Below are 14130 nucleotides of genomic sequence, written 5' to 3'. Positions count from 1 at the left end.
GGACGTGTGTATATAATTATGTCTATTACCTGGTGATGTTAGGGGCTGCTGATCCTCCATCATCACCTGATCCTTGTACTGATCCTTGTGTCCTTCTACATACTCCCACTCCTCCATGGAGAAATAGACCGTCACGTCCTGACACATGGAAACAAAAACATAGATATGTCGGCAAATAAGAACCATTTGGCCAATCTAGTCTGCCAAATATTCTGAACACCATTATTAGCCCCTGGCCCTATCTTATATAAAGGATAGCCTTATGACTATCCCTATCTTATATTGAGGATAGCCTTATACCCATCCCTTTTTTATATGAAGGATAGCCTTATGATTATCCCATACATTCTTAAACTCCTACACAGTATTTGTAGCAACCCATTCTGCAGGAAGGCTATTCCATGCATCCACTACTCTCTCAGTATTGTAATACTTCCTGAAATTACTGCAAACCTCTCCCTCTATATTACACTGTGTCCTCTATATAACACTATGTTTTCTTGTGGAGTTTTTCTCCTATATAAATCTCTTCTCATCTTTGCGATCGCGGGGGGTCAGAGTGCGGGGGGTTTGGCTCATCCACTATAGAGGTAGCCGGAGGGCTTACCTCTGTTCCCTGGTGTCAGTGCAGAGTTCAATAGAGTTTAGTAGAACTCCATTGATCTGTGTGAGGAATCTAATAATTACTCCTAAAAGTCCCATAAGGGACTTATAAAGTGTAAAAAAAAAAAGTTTAATAAAAGTTTAAAACACACCCCTTAACCCCTTCCATATTAAAAGTTCACATTACCCCCTTTTCCTATAATAAAACATGTAAATTTGGCATCACCGTGTGCATAATTGTCCGAACTATTAAAATATCACATTATATATCCCATACGGTAAAAAAATACCAGACCCCAGAATTGCAATTTTTATAATATCCCAGTAAAAAGTTAAAAGCAATTAAAAAGTCAGATCAATACCAAAATGGTATTGATACAAAAAACAGATTATGGTGCAAAAAATGAGCCCTCATACAGCCTGGTAAACAAAAAAAAAATAAAATAGCTACAGGGGTCTGAAAATAGCAATAAAATTTTTTGAAAAAGTTCCGAATTCTTTTTTTTTAATTAGTAAAACATGATGGAAACTACAAATCTGGTATTGCTGTAATCAGACGACCTAAAGTATCCAAATAACAACGTTAGCTCAACCACAAGGTAAATGGCGTAAAAAAGAAACATTTTATTTCAATTTCACCTCACCAATTTTTTTTTTGTTTTTGTTTCAGAGCATACGTTATGGAAAACTAAAAGGTATCTTTACAAAGTACAATTGTTTTTGCAAAAAAAAAAAAAAACAAGCCCTTATATGAGTCTGTAAAAAAAATGTTCAAAAAATTAAAGAGTTATGGCTATTATAGGGCGAGGAGGAAAAAACGAGAGTGTAAAAGCGAAAATTGGCCCGGACAAGTGGATCGTCATGAGGGACAAGTAGATTGGGCTAAGTTTTATTCCCTTGGGCAAGTAGTTTTTTTTTATTTTTTATTTCCACACCCCTGTATATATACATACATTAGAGGAGTTGAGTAAACTTTTGAAAAGTTTGGTACGCCAGACTCACTGAACTTTTTGAAAATCGCGAGTCCGATACGGCTCAGTTCGACTCGAACCAACAATGAAATAAGCCCCTAAACACGTGTAAAACACTGCCTAACCCCTGTCTAGTTAGGAGTGTATTCAATTATTTTTAAAGTGTTTTTAAGGGTCAGTTATGACGACATGCGGTAACCCATGGTAACTATTCCAGCTTGACCATTTTTTTGATTTATTCACACCAAAATTAAGCGGCATAAAGTATCCCAGGTTGTCGGTAGATGCCTGCCAGTGTTAATATGCACACGAAAGCATGGAAAGACGCCGCGGCTTTATTCCGGCGTGCAAAAATTATCCCTTTTCTGGGGATAATGGGTTGTGTACGTGTAGGCTTGGCTGGAAGTAGGGTGAAGGTGGATTGGTGCTAGTAGTAGTAGTAGCCCGCGTACAGCAGGTGGTGGCTGACTGATGTTAATAGTGTACAAAATGAGATGAAAGACAGATGTTTATAGCATACAGACCAAGATGGCGGGCTGATGTCACTAGCATCCATCAGGGGTGGCGTTAGTACTGCCTGATCAGTGGCATATGGCACAGGAGGTTTAAATTCTTTACTGATCCATGCCTGATTTATTTTAGTCAGTTTTTCCACGCTGCTGGCTGACAATCTTGTTAGCTTTGGGGTTACCACACCGGGTTCGGGGGTTGACTGAGCCAGGCGGCTCAGGTCTGGCTGGAAGTAGTAGCAATTGAGCAAACTTATTCAGCCAAGTATTGCCCCTGGCCGTAGGTACTACTCCACGTATCAATCATGCCATTGGTGTTGCTATTAGTAGCCAATGTACAGCAGACAGTGGTGAGGTAGAGTTATCTGTAGCCAGCAGCCAGCAGGCATTGGTGGACTAGTGATACATCTACCCAAGATTTTTGATACATGAGGTGCTGACATAGAGGCTGTTACGCCGAGCGCTCTGGGTCCCTGCTCCTCAACGGAGCGCTCGCGGCTTTCTTCAGCATGCAGCGCCCCGGTCAGACCCGTTGACTGGGAGCGCTGCTCTGTTAACACCGGTGGGGATGCGATCTGCGTGGCGGGACGCGCCCGCCCACGGGTTGCATCCTAGTCCTCTCACCTGCCCCGTTCCCCTGCTGTCATGTCCCGGCGCGCGCATCCCCGCTCTCTAGGGCGCGCGCGGGCCGGCTCTCTGAAATTTAAAGGGCCAGTGCACCACTAATTGGTGCCTGGCCCAATCAGTGCTAATCACTCCCAAACATATAAAAAAAAACTTCCCCTTCCTGTCCTTGCCGGATCTTGTTGCCTAGTGCCCTGAGAAAGCGTTCTGTGTGTTCCCAAGCCTGTGTATCCAGACCCTTGCCGTTGCCCCTGACTACGAACCTTTGCCGCCTGCCTTGACCTCTTGCTACGACCGACCTTGCCTTCTCCTTGTCCTTGTGTACTACACCTATCTCAGCTGTTAGTGAGGTTGAGTCGCTATCGGGGGATACGACCTGGGAGTTACCGCGGCAGCAAGTCCATCGTGCCTTGTGGCGGGCTCTTCTTAGAACCGGTCCCCTGGTACGGCCCATGCCATCGCCTAACTAACACAGAGGATCCACTACCCGCTTCCAGTCTGGTTCCTGACAGTAGATCCGGCCATGGATCCCGCTGAGGTACCACTGCCAAGCCTCGCTGATCTCACCACCGTGATCGCCCAGCAGTCCCAGCAGATCTCTCAACAAGGACAGCAGCTGTCACAGTTGACTGTTATGTTCCAGCAGCTTCTACCTCCACAGCAGCAACCATCTCCTCCACCAGCTCCAGCATCTCCTCCACAGTGAGCTGCCGCCTCCACGCCCAGAGTCCGCCTGTCTCTACCAGAAAAGTTTGATGGGGATTCTAAGCCCTGCCGTGGGTTCCTGACCCAGTGTCCGCTGCACCTGGAGATCATGTCGGACCACTTTCCCACTGAACGGTCTAAGGTGGCATTCGTGGTCAGTCTGCTATCTGGAAAGGCCTTATCCTGGGCCACACCGCTTTGGGACCGCAACGATCCTGCTACTACTACCATCCAGTCCTTCTTCACCGAACTACGCAGTGTCTTTGAGGAACCTGCCCGTGCCTCTTCCGCTGAAACAGCCCTGCTAAACCTCGTCCAAGGAGACTCTACAGTGGGCGAATATGCCGTACAGTTCCGTCCTCTGGCCTCTGAATTGGACTGGAATAATGAGGCTCTCTGCGCGACCTTCAAGAAAGGTTTATCCAGCCACATCAAGGATTGTCTGGCCGCACGAGAGATACCTTCTTCCCTGTCTGATCTCATTAATTTGGCTACCCGCATTGATATGCGCTACATTGAAAGACACCAGGAGCTTCGCCAGGAAAAAGATCTTGTTCGCACCAAGTTTAATCCGTGCCTGGCTCCTCTCTTTCAGCATCCTTTGCAATCCGTTACTGTGCCTTCTGCCAAGGAGGCCATACAAGTGGACCGGTCTCGTCTGACCCAACAAGAGAGGACTCGCCGTAGGAATGAGAACTTGTGTCTATACTGTGCGAGCTCTGAGCATTTCTTAAAGGACTGTCCTCTTCGTCCTCCGCGTCAGGGAAACGCGCGCACCTAATGAATGTGGGAGAGGCGTTACTAGGTGTGAATTCTTCCTCTCCACGTCTTACTATTCCAGTACGGATTTCCTTGCCCACTAAGTCCTCCTTCTCTGCTGAGGCCTTTCTGGACTCTGGTTCAGCAGGAAATTTCATCGAGGCCTCACTCATCAACAAGTACAATATTCCTGTTACCCGTCTCGTCAAACCTCTCTTCATTGCCTCGGTGAATGGAGAGAGACTGGTCTGCACCGTGCGTTATCACACTGAACCCCTGCTCATGAACATTGGAGTTCACCATCTTGAAAATATCGAATTTTTCGTATTGCCCAATTGTACTTCAGAAATTATTCTTGGCTTGCCCTGGCTCCAGCGTCACGCACCTATCCTCGACTGGACCACTGGGGACATTAAGAGTTGGGGACCTTCCTGCCACAAGCGATGTCTTAAGTCGGTTCCTGTCAATCAAGTCTCCATTGTCAGGTCTTCCTAAGGCCTATCAGGACTATTCTTACCTCTTTTGTAAAAAGCAAGCAGAGGTCTTACCTCCACATAGACCCTATGACTTGCTCCCTGGTACCACACCGCCCCGTGGTAGGATTTACCCACTTTCTGCCCCGGAAACACAAGCCATGACAGAGTACATTCAGGATTACCTCAAAAGAGGTTTTATCCGGAAATATTCTTCTCCCGCCGGAGCTGGATTTTTCTTCGTTGCCAAAAAAGATGGATCCCTACGCCCCTGTATTGACTACCGCTGTCTTAATAAAATTACAGTAAAAAATCGCTATCCTCTGCCTCTCATCTCCGAACTCTTTGACCGACTGCGTGGAGCTAAGATTTTCACCAAACTTGATCTAAGGGGCGCATATAACCTCATCCGTATTCGTGCAGGTGATGAATGGAAAACCGCCTTCAATACTAGAGATGAATACCTTGTCATGCCCTTTGGACTTTGCAACGCCCCAGCAGTCTTTCAGGACTTTGTTAATGAGATTTTTCAGGACATGCTGTATTCCTGTGTAGTAGTCTACCTTGATGACATCCTAATTTTTTCCTCCAACCTAGAGGAACATCGCCTTCATGTCCGTGAAGTGCTTCACCGACTACGTCAAAATCATCTTTACGCCAAAATTGAGAAATGTCTATTTGAACGCAGCAGTCTCCCCTTCCTGGAATACATTGTGTCCGGTCAAGGTCTTCAAATGGACCCTCATAAGCTATCGGCGGTAGTAGATTGGCCTCGTCCCACTGGCCTACGAGCTATCCAAAGATTTCTCGGATTTGCAAATTATTATCGTCAATTTATTCCCCACTTCTCCACCATCGTTGCTCCTATTGTAGCACTGACTAAGAAAAATGCTAATAGAAATCCTGGCCGCCACAGGCAGAGGAGGCCTTTAACCACCTCAAAGCCGCCTTCTGCTCTGCTCCAGTCTTGTCCAGACCAGATCCTCTGAAGCCCTTCTTCCTCGAGGTTGACGCCTCCTCAGTTGGAGCCGGAGCTGTTCTCCTGCAAAAATCCGTTAAAGGAAAAAATATCACTTGCGGATTTTTCTCCAAAACCTTTTCTCCTCCTGAAAAAAACTATTCCATAGGAGACCGTGAACTATTGGCTATTAAGTTGGCACTTGAGGAGTGGAGACATCTTCTGGAAGGATCCCTTCATCCCATCACCATCTATACAGATCACAAAAATTTGTCTTATCTTCAATCCGCCCAGCGGCTAAATCCTCGCCAGGCTAGATGGTCGTTGTTTTTTGCCCGTTTCAACTTTCAAATCCATTTTCGGCCCGCAGACAATAATGTCAGGGCTGATGCTCTATCACGTACCACCGATGCCTCAGAAGCCGAGACCCTTCCTCAGCACATCATCCCCCCTGAGTGTCTGATCTCTTCTGCTCCTGCTTCTTTGGTGTCTATTCCTCCAGGAAAAACATATGTTCCTCCACGTCTTCTCCTCCGGATCCTCAAATGTGGCCATTCCTCCCTTCTGGCTGGTCACGCAGGAATCAAAAAATCTATACAGTTGATTGCCAGATACTATTGGTGGTCCTCCCTGGAAAAGGATGTGACCGATTTAGTACGAGCCTGTACAGTGTGTGCACGTGACAAGACCCCACGCCAGAAGCCTGCAGGTCTTCTCCTTCCTCTGCCGGTGCCTGAACAACCTTGGTCCCACATAGCCATGGACTTCATCACTGACCTTCCTTTATTTCATGGCAACACTGTCATCTGGGTGGTCGTTGATCGTTTTTCCAAAATGGCTCATTTTCGCTTCCTGGCCTTCCTTCTGCGCCACAGTTGGCGAAGCAATTTTTTCTGCAGATTTTTTGTCTTCACGGGCTTCCCACGCATATCGTCTCGGATAGAGGCGTTCAATTTGTGTCAAAATTTTGGAGAGCTCTCTGTAATCAATTAAAGATCAAATTAAATTTCTCTTCCTCCTATCACCCCCAATCCAATGGACAAGTGGAAAGAGTGAACCAGATTCTTGGTGACTACTTGCGACATTTTGTTTCCTCCCGCCAAGATGATTGGGTTGACCTTCTGCCCCGGGCTGAATTCTCGTACAATTTCAAAAATTCTGAATCTTCCGCCAAATCTCCATTTTTTCGTGGTGTACGGCCGTCACCCGCTGCCCCCCTCCTCCCCATTCCCACTTCTTCTGGAGTTCCTGCCGTGGATGAATTAACCCGGGACTTCTCCTCTATCTGGAAGGAGACTCAAAAGTTGCTCTTCTCGTATGAAGAGACATGCGGATAAAAAGAGAAGAACTCCTCCTGTCTTTGTCCCTGGTGACAAAGTGTGGCTCTCTGCCAAATACATATGGTTTCGTGTCCCTAGCTACAAGTTGGGTCCTCGTTACCTCGGGCCATTTAAAATCAAAAACCAAATCAATTCTGTCTCCTACAAGCTCCACCTTCCTTCTTCTCTTCGTATTCCTAACTCTTTCCATATATCTCTTCTCAAACCTCTTATACTTAACCGTTATTCTCCCAAGGTCACTGTTCCTGCTCCTGTTTCTGGCCAGCGTAACATTTGATATATGATTTGCTGGTTTTATGTGTTAATCAGCTCAAAGGCAATGGGGGTGGAAGGAGGTCATCAGAACTCTAGACCTGAGCAGATCAGGAGGAGGTGACAATGGTGCTGGATCTGAAGGCTTGAGAAAAAAATTTCTAGGACAGGGGCACAGTCGGATGGTGATGTACAGGGGTGATGTATAGGGGCACAGTTGGGGGGTGATGTACAGGGGCACAGTCGGACAGTGATGTACGGGGGTGTTGAACAGGGGCACAGTAAGGTGATGTACAGGGGCACAGTCGGGGGGTGATATACAGGGGCACAGTCGGGTGGGGATGTACAGTCGGGTGGGGATGTAGAGGGGCACAGTCGGGTGGTGATGTACAGGGGCACAGTCGGGGGATTGATGTACAGGGGCACAGTCGGGGGGGGTGATGTACAGGGGCACAGTTGGGGGCATGATGTACAGGGGCATAATCGGGTGGTGATGTACAGGGGCACAGTCGGGTGGTGATGTCCAGCGGCACAGTCGGGTGGTGATGTACAGGGGCACAGTCGGGTGGTGATGTACAGGGGCACAGTCGGGGGGTGATGTACAGGGGCACAGTTGGGGGCATGATGTACAGGGGTACAGTCGGGTGGTGATGTACAGGGGCACAGTTGGGTGGGGATGCACAGGGGTACAGTCGGGTGGTGATGTACAGGGGCACAGTTGGGTGGGGATGTACAGGAGCACAGTCGGGTGGTGATGTACAGGGGCACAGTCGAGTGGTGATGTACAGGGGCACAGTCAGGGGGTGATGTACAGGGGCACAGTTGGGTGGGGATGTACAGGGGCACAGTCGAGTGGTGATGTACAGGGGCACAGTCGGGTGGTGATGTACAGGGGCACAGTCAGGGGGTGATGTACAGGGGCACAGTCGAGTGGTGATGTACAGGGGCACAGTCGAGTGGTGATGTACAGGGGCACAGTCGAGTGGTGATGTACAGGGGCACAGTCGAGTGGTGATGTACAGGGGCAAAGTCGGGTGGTGATGTACCTAGCTATTTACGGTATCCTGCCATGTGCAAATTCTTTACTATGTTACCAGATGCAGGCAAGAAGGCACAGTGCCGTATCTGCAGAGAGAAAGTGAGGCACAGGAAGGCTCCGAATTTAGGAATTAGGCCTCTATGTCAGCACATGGAGAGGTATCAGAAAGCCTGGCTAGTAGTTTCCCTAGTCCTCCAATGCCTGCTGTCTTCTGCCTAATGACTACAATTACCAGGAGTCCCTGATGTGCACAATCATGTGGTGTTGAGGGCCACTAGATGCAGGTTTCAATGTGCAGAATTTGACTACTTCCAACCAGGCCTGGGTTTCTTGGCTTGCAAAATTTTAATCAAATCTAATATTTCTACCTCCTGCTATATGCTGGTTAATACACTTCTTACCAGTCTGCATCTTCCTGCTGCATGTTGGTTACTATGAAACCCACAAGTCCGCCATCACTCTTGCTGCTGGTAGTTTCGACCAGACTTACACATACGCAATCCATGATCCCCCCAAGAAAGGAATTATTTTATTTTCTATCCTTGACATCTTCTTCAGGCTGAAAAACTGTTCCTACTGCAAAATGGGAGAATTTTTATAGATTATTTAAAATTTTCTAAATTAAAAACATTGACTGTATACAATGTCTTCAGTTTCACCATGAACCCAGAATTAAAAAAAAAGATTTCCCCAAAATTTACAAACTTAATGTAAAAGTTTTTTTTAACTTTTAACAGGTTCTTCTCCATTTTCAGGCAGCATCATGGGTTACTGCATGTCACCATAACTAAGCCTTTAAAATACTTAAAGACTACTTAAATACACCCCTTCTAAGGCGGGGTTATAAAAGTTTTTCGGCTTATTATATTGCAGGAACGCGTCAATTCGACAATTTTGAAAATGTTTGACAAAACCGGCAATTTTTTCAAGACCCTTTCCTTAAATCCGGGACCAGCAGATTGGAGGAGTCAATAGATACAAATGTGCATAAAAGTCTAGAAAGGCTTCGGCCATATCAGTGGAGAGGTGACCTAGTGCGGATGGACGGAATATAGAACCCAGCCTGTGGGGGATGTTGTGTCCTCACCAGGGTCTGCACAGGTTCCTTATTGTATTTATAACAATGTCTGCCACACTTACAGCCGCCTTAGCTTTACAGAGTAGAAGGGATGGAACTTCTTCTTGTTTCTTAGGAGAACGACCGTGATGTCATCTGAGGGGGAGGAGTTATGTGACATGAACCATGTTTAATCCATCTACCCCTAGTAACACCCTTCTGCGCCCCCCACGGGTCACAGGGAGAAGTCTGAGGTCACATAGTAATGAGAGAGCGAGGAGCGGAGGTCATCAGTGACTACTTGGTCATTTAGGAGATGGGGGATCAACAGGAGAAGATGGTGAAGGGAAGAAACAGTGAGGACAACAAAGGCCTGAGAAGGGGAGAGCATTGGTGAGTGCCAGCTGCTTATACTTCCTGACCTCACACTACATGGAGGGGAGAGCATTGGTGAGTGCCAACTGCTTATACCTCCTGACCTCACACTACATGGAGGGGAGAGCATTGGTGAGTGCCGGCTGCTTATACTTCCTGACCTCACACTAGATGGAGGGGAGAGCATTGGTGAGTGCCGGCTGCTTATACCTCCTGACCTCACACTACATGGAGGGGAGAGCATTGGTGAGTGCCGGCTGCTTATACCTCCTGACCTAACACTACATGGAGGGGAGAGTATTGGTGAGTGCCGGCTGCTTATACCTCCTGACCTCACACTACATGGAGGGGAGGGCATTGGTGAGTGCCGGCTGCTTATACCTCCTGACCTCACACTACATGGAGGGGAGAGCATTGGTGAGTGCCAGCTGCTTATACCTCCTGACCTCACACTACATGGAGGGGAGAGCATTGGTGAGTGTCGGCTGCTTATACCTCCTGACCTCACACTACATGGAGGGGAGAGCATTGGTGAGTGCCTGCTGCTTATACCTCCTGACCTCACACTACATGGAGGGGAGAGCATTGGTGAGTGCCGGCTGCTTATACCTCCTGACCTCACACTACATGGAGGGGACAGCATTGGTGAGTGCCGGCTGCTTATACCACCTGACCTCACACTACATGGAGGGGAGAGCATTGGTGAGTGCCGGCTGCTTATACCTCCTGACCTCAAACTACATGGAGGGGAGAGCATTGGTGAGTGCCGGCTGCTTATACCTCCTGACCTCACTGTTACGCCGAGCGCTCCGGGTCCCCGTTCCTCCCCGGAGCGCTCGCCTCATCCTCGTTGCTGCAGCGCCCCGGTCAGATCCACTGACCGGGTGCGCTGCGGTACCGCCTCCAGCCGGGATGCGATTCGCGATGCGGGTGGCGCCCGCTCGCGATGCGCACCCCGGTCCCCGTACCTGACTCGCTCTCCGTCGGTCCTGTCCCGGCGCGCGCGGCCCCGCTCCCTAGGGCGCGCGCGCGCCGGGTCTCTGCGATTTAAAGGGCCACTGCGCCGCTGATTGGCGCAGTGGTTCTAATTAGTGTGTTCACCTGTGCACTCCTTATATATACCTCACTTCCCCTGCACTCCCTCGCCGGATCTTGTTGCCCTTGTGCCTAGTGAAAGCGTTCCCTTGTTTGTTCCTAGCCCGTGTTCCAGACCTCCTGCCGTTGCCCCTGACTACGATCCTTGCTGCCTGCCCCGACCTTCTGCTACGTCCAACCTTGCCTTTGTCTACTCCCTTGTACCGCGCCTATCTTCAGCAGTTAGAGAGGTTGAGCCGTTGCTAGTGGATACGACCTGGTCACTACCGCCGCAGCAAGACCATCCCGCTTTGCGGCGGGCTCTGGTGAAAACCTGTAGTGACTTAGAACCGGTCCACTAGCACGGTCCTCGCCAATCCCTCTCTGGCACAGAGGATCCACCTCCTACCAGCCGGGATCGTGACAGTAGATCCGGCCATGGATTCCGCTGAGGTGCCGCTGTCAAGTCTTGCCGACATTTTCACGATGATCACCCAACAAAATCACCAGCTGGCATACTTGTCCTCCGTGAAACAGCAACTGAAGTCACAGTTACAGCAGCTGCTGCCACTGACACAGCAGCTGCAACTGCAACAACCATCTCCTCCGCCGTCTCCTGCAACTCCTCCGCAGCGTCCGGCCATGGATTCCGCTGAGGTGCCGCTGTCAAGTCTTGCCGACATTTCCACGATGATCACCCAACAAAATCACCAGCTGGCATACTTGTCCACCGTGACACAGCAACTGAAGTCACAGTTACAGCAGCTGCAACTGCAACAACCATCTCCTCCGCCGGCTCCTGCAACTCCTCCGCAGCAACCGGCCGCTCCTAACCCCTGCTTGTCCCTGCCGGACAAATTTGATGAGGACTCTAGACTCTGCCGTGGTCTCCTTTCTGGAAAGGCCTTGTCTGGGGCCACACCACTCTGGGACCGCAATAATCCTGCCACAGCCACAGTCCAGTCCTTCTTCGCTGAGGTCCGTGGTGTCTTCGAGGAGCCTGCCCGAGCTTCTTCTGCCGAGACTGCCCTGCTGAACCTGGCCCAGGGTGTTTCTTCCGTTGGCGAGTACGCCATTCAGTTCCGTGCTCTTGCTTCCGAGTTGTCCTGGAATAGTGAGGCTCTCTGCGCGACCTTTAAAAAAGGCCTATCCAGCAACATTAAAGATGTTCTGGCCGCACGAGAGACTCCTGCTAACCTACATGAACTCATTCATCTTGCCACTCGCATTGACATGCGTTTTTCCGGATGGCGTCTGGAGCTCCGCCAGGATATGGACTTTGTTCGCACGAGGCGTTTTTTCTCCCCGGCTCCTCTCTCCTCTGGTCCTCTGCAAACCGTTCCTGTGCCTCCCGCCGTGGAGGCTATGCAAGTTGACCGGTCTCGCTTGACACCTCAAGAGAGGACACGACGCCGCATGGAGAATCTTTGCCTGTACTATGCCGGTACCGAACACTTCCTGAAGGATTGTCCTATCCGTTCTCCCCGCCTGGAAAGACGTACGCTGACTCCGCACAAAGGTGACACAGTTCTTGATGTCAACTCTGCTTCTCCACGTCTTACTGTGCCGGTGCGGATATCTGCCTCTACCTTCTCCTTCTCTACTATGGCCTTCTTGGATTCCGGATCTGCAGGAAATTTTTTTTTGGCCTCTCTTATCAACAGGTTCAACGTCCCTGTGACCAGTCTCGCCGGACCCCTCTACATCAATTGTGTTGACAATGAAAGATTGGACTGTGCCGTGCGTTACCGCACGGAACCCCTCCTAATGTGCATCGGACCTCATCACAAAAAAATTGAGTTTTTTTTCCTCAGGTTCTTTGGCCCCAAGAAGAGGGGGAGACCCAAGGGGGGGGGTACTGTTACGCCGAGCGCTCCGGGTCCCTGTTCCTCCCCGGAGCGCTCGCCTCATCCTCGTTGCTGCAGCGCCCCGGTCAGATCCACTGACCGGGTGCGCTGCGGTACCGCCTCCAGCCGGGATGCGATTCGCGATGCGGGTGGCGCCCGCTCGCGATGCGCACCCCGGTCCCCGTACCTGACTCGCTCTCCGTCGGTCCTGTCCCGGCGCGCGCGGCCCCGCTCCCTAGGGCGCGCGCGCGCCGGGTCTCTGCGATTTAAAGGGCCACTGCGCCGCTGATTGGCGCAGTGGTTCTAATTAGTGTGTTCACCTGTGCACTCCTTATATATACCTCACTTCCCCTGCACTCCCTCGCCGGATCTTGTTGCCCTTGTGCCTAGTGAAAGCGTTCCCTTGTTTGTTCCTAGCCCGTGTTCCAGACCTCCTGCCGTTGCCCCTGACTACGATCCTTGCTGCCTGCCCCGACCTTCTGCTACGTCCGACCTTGCCTTTGTCTACTCCCTTGTACCGCGCCTATCTTCAGCAGTCAGAGAGGTTGAGCCGTTGCTAGTGGATACGACCTGGTCACTACCGCCGCAGCAAGACCATCCCGCTTTGCGGCGGGCTCTGGTGAAAACCTGTAGTGACTTAGAACCGGTCCACTAGCACGGTCCACGCCAATCCCTCTCTGGCACAGAGGATCCACTACCTGCCAGCCGGGATCGTGACACTCACACTACATGGAGGGGAGAGCATTGGTGAGTGCCGGCTGCTTATACCTCCTGACCTCACACTACATGGAGGGTGCGGGGTGTAAATATAATTATATCAATAATAAATATACACCGTGTCCTTAAGGGTTAATAATAAACATCCCCAATAATCCTGATCTGACACCGACCGCACACACCTACCTGTATCTGTAGAGGAGCCGTGTACAGGACCTGCGATGATGTCACCGTCATGTGATCAGTCATATGGAGGAGGAGGAGTCACATGATCAGGGGCTGCTGCTCTAGGCTCATCTGCTCAGTGTATGCAGGACTCTGCTGTGCTGGTTGTGATCGCTGCTGGATGAGCTGAAGTTATGTGTATGCAGCAGAGCTGTGTGTGTGTGATGTGCGTGGTGCAGAGCTGTGTATGTGTGTGTTATATATGTCTGCAGCAGAGCTGTGTGTAATGTGCATGTAGCTGAGCTGTATGTGTACACAGTAGAGCTGTATATGTGTAATGTGCATGTAGCTGAGCTGTATATGTGTACACAGTAGAGCTGTATATGTGTAATGTGCATGTAGCTGAGCTGTATGTGTACACAGTAGAGCTGTATATGTGTAATGTGCATGTAGCTGAGCTGTATGTGTACACAGTAGAGCTGTATATGTGTAATGTACATGTAGCTGAGCTGTATGTGTACACAGTAGAGCTGTATATGTGTAATGTACATGTAGCTGAGCTGTATGTGTACACAGTAGAGCTGTATATGTGTAATGTGCATGTAGCTGAGCTGTATGTGTACACAGTAGAGCTGTATATATGTAATGTACATGTAGCTGAG

At 49.7% G+C, this 14130-nt stretch overlaps 1 protein-coding gene across 1 annotated transcript in view; it reads right to left on the bottom strand.

The window, feature by feature from the left end:
- LOC130298746 (zinc finger protein 84-like) overlaps positions 1 to 13587 on the bottom strand; it is an 85203-nt gene extending 71616 nt beyond the window's left edge. The window contains exons 1-2 of the mRNA XM_056551364.1: positions 13490 to 13587; positions 30 to 138 (exon numbers count right to left, since the gene is read on the bottom strand). Of these exons, the coding sequence (XP_056407339.1) occupies positions 30 to 138; positions 13490 to 13552 (172 nt within the window). The 5' untranslated portion in view covers positions 13553 to 13587. The remainder of the gene's footprint in view (positions 1 to 29; positions 139 to 13489) is intronic.
- Positions 13588 to 14130: the final 543 nt, after the last annotated feature.

The sequence above is a fragment of the Hyla sarda genome, chromosome 1 (genome assembly GCF_029499605.1).
Source record: "Hyla sarda isolate aHylSar1 chromosome 1, aHylSar1.hap1, whole genome shotgun sequence".
In the NCBI taxonomy this organism is placed as follows: Eukaryota; Metazoa; Chordata; class Amphibia; order Anura; family Hylidae; genus Hyla; species Hyla sarda.
This window is presented reverse-complemented; position numbering and strand designations above follow the sequence as displayed.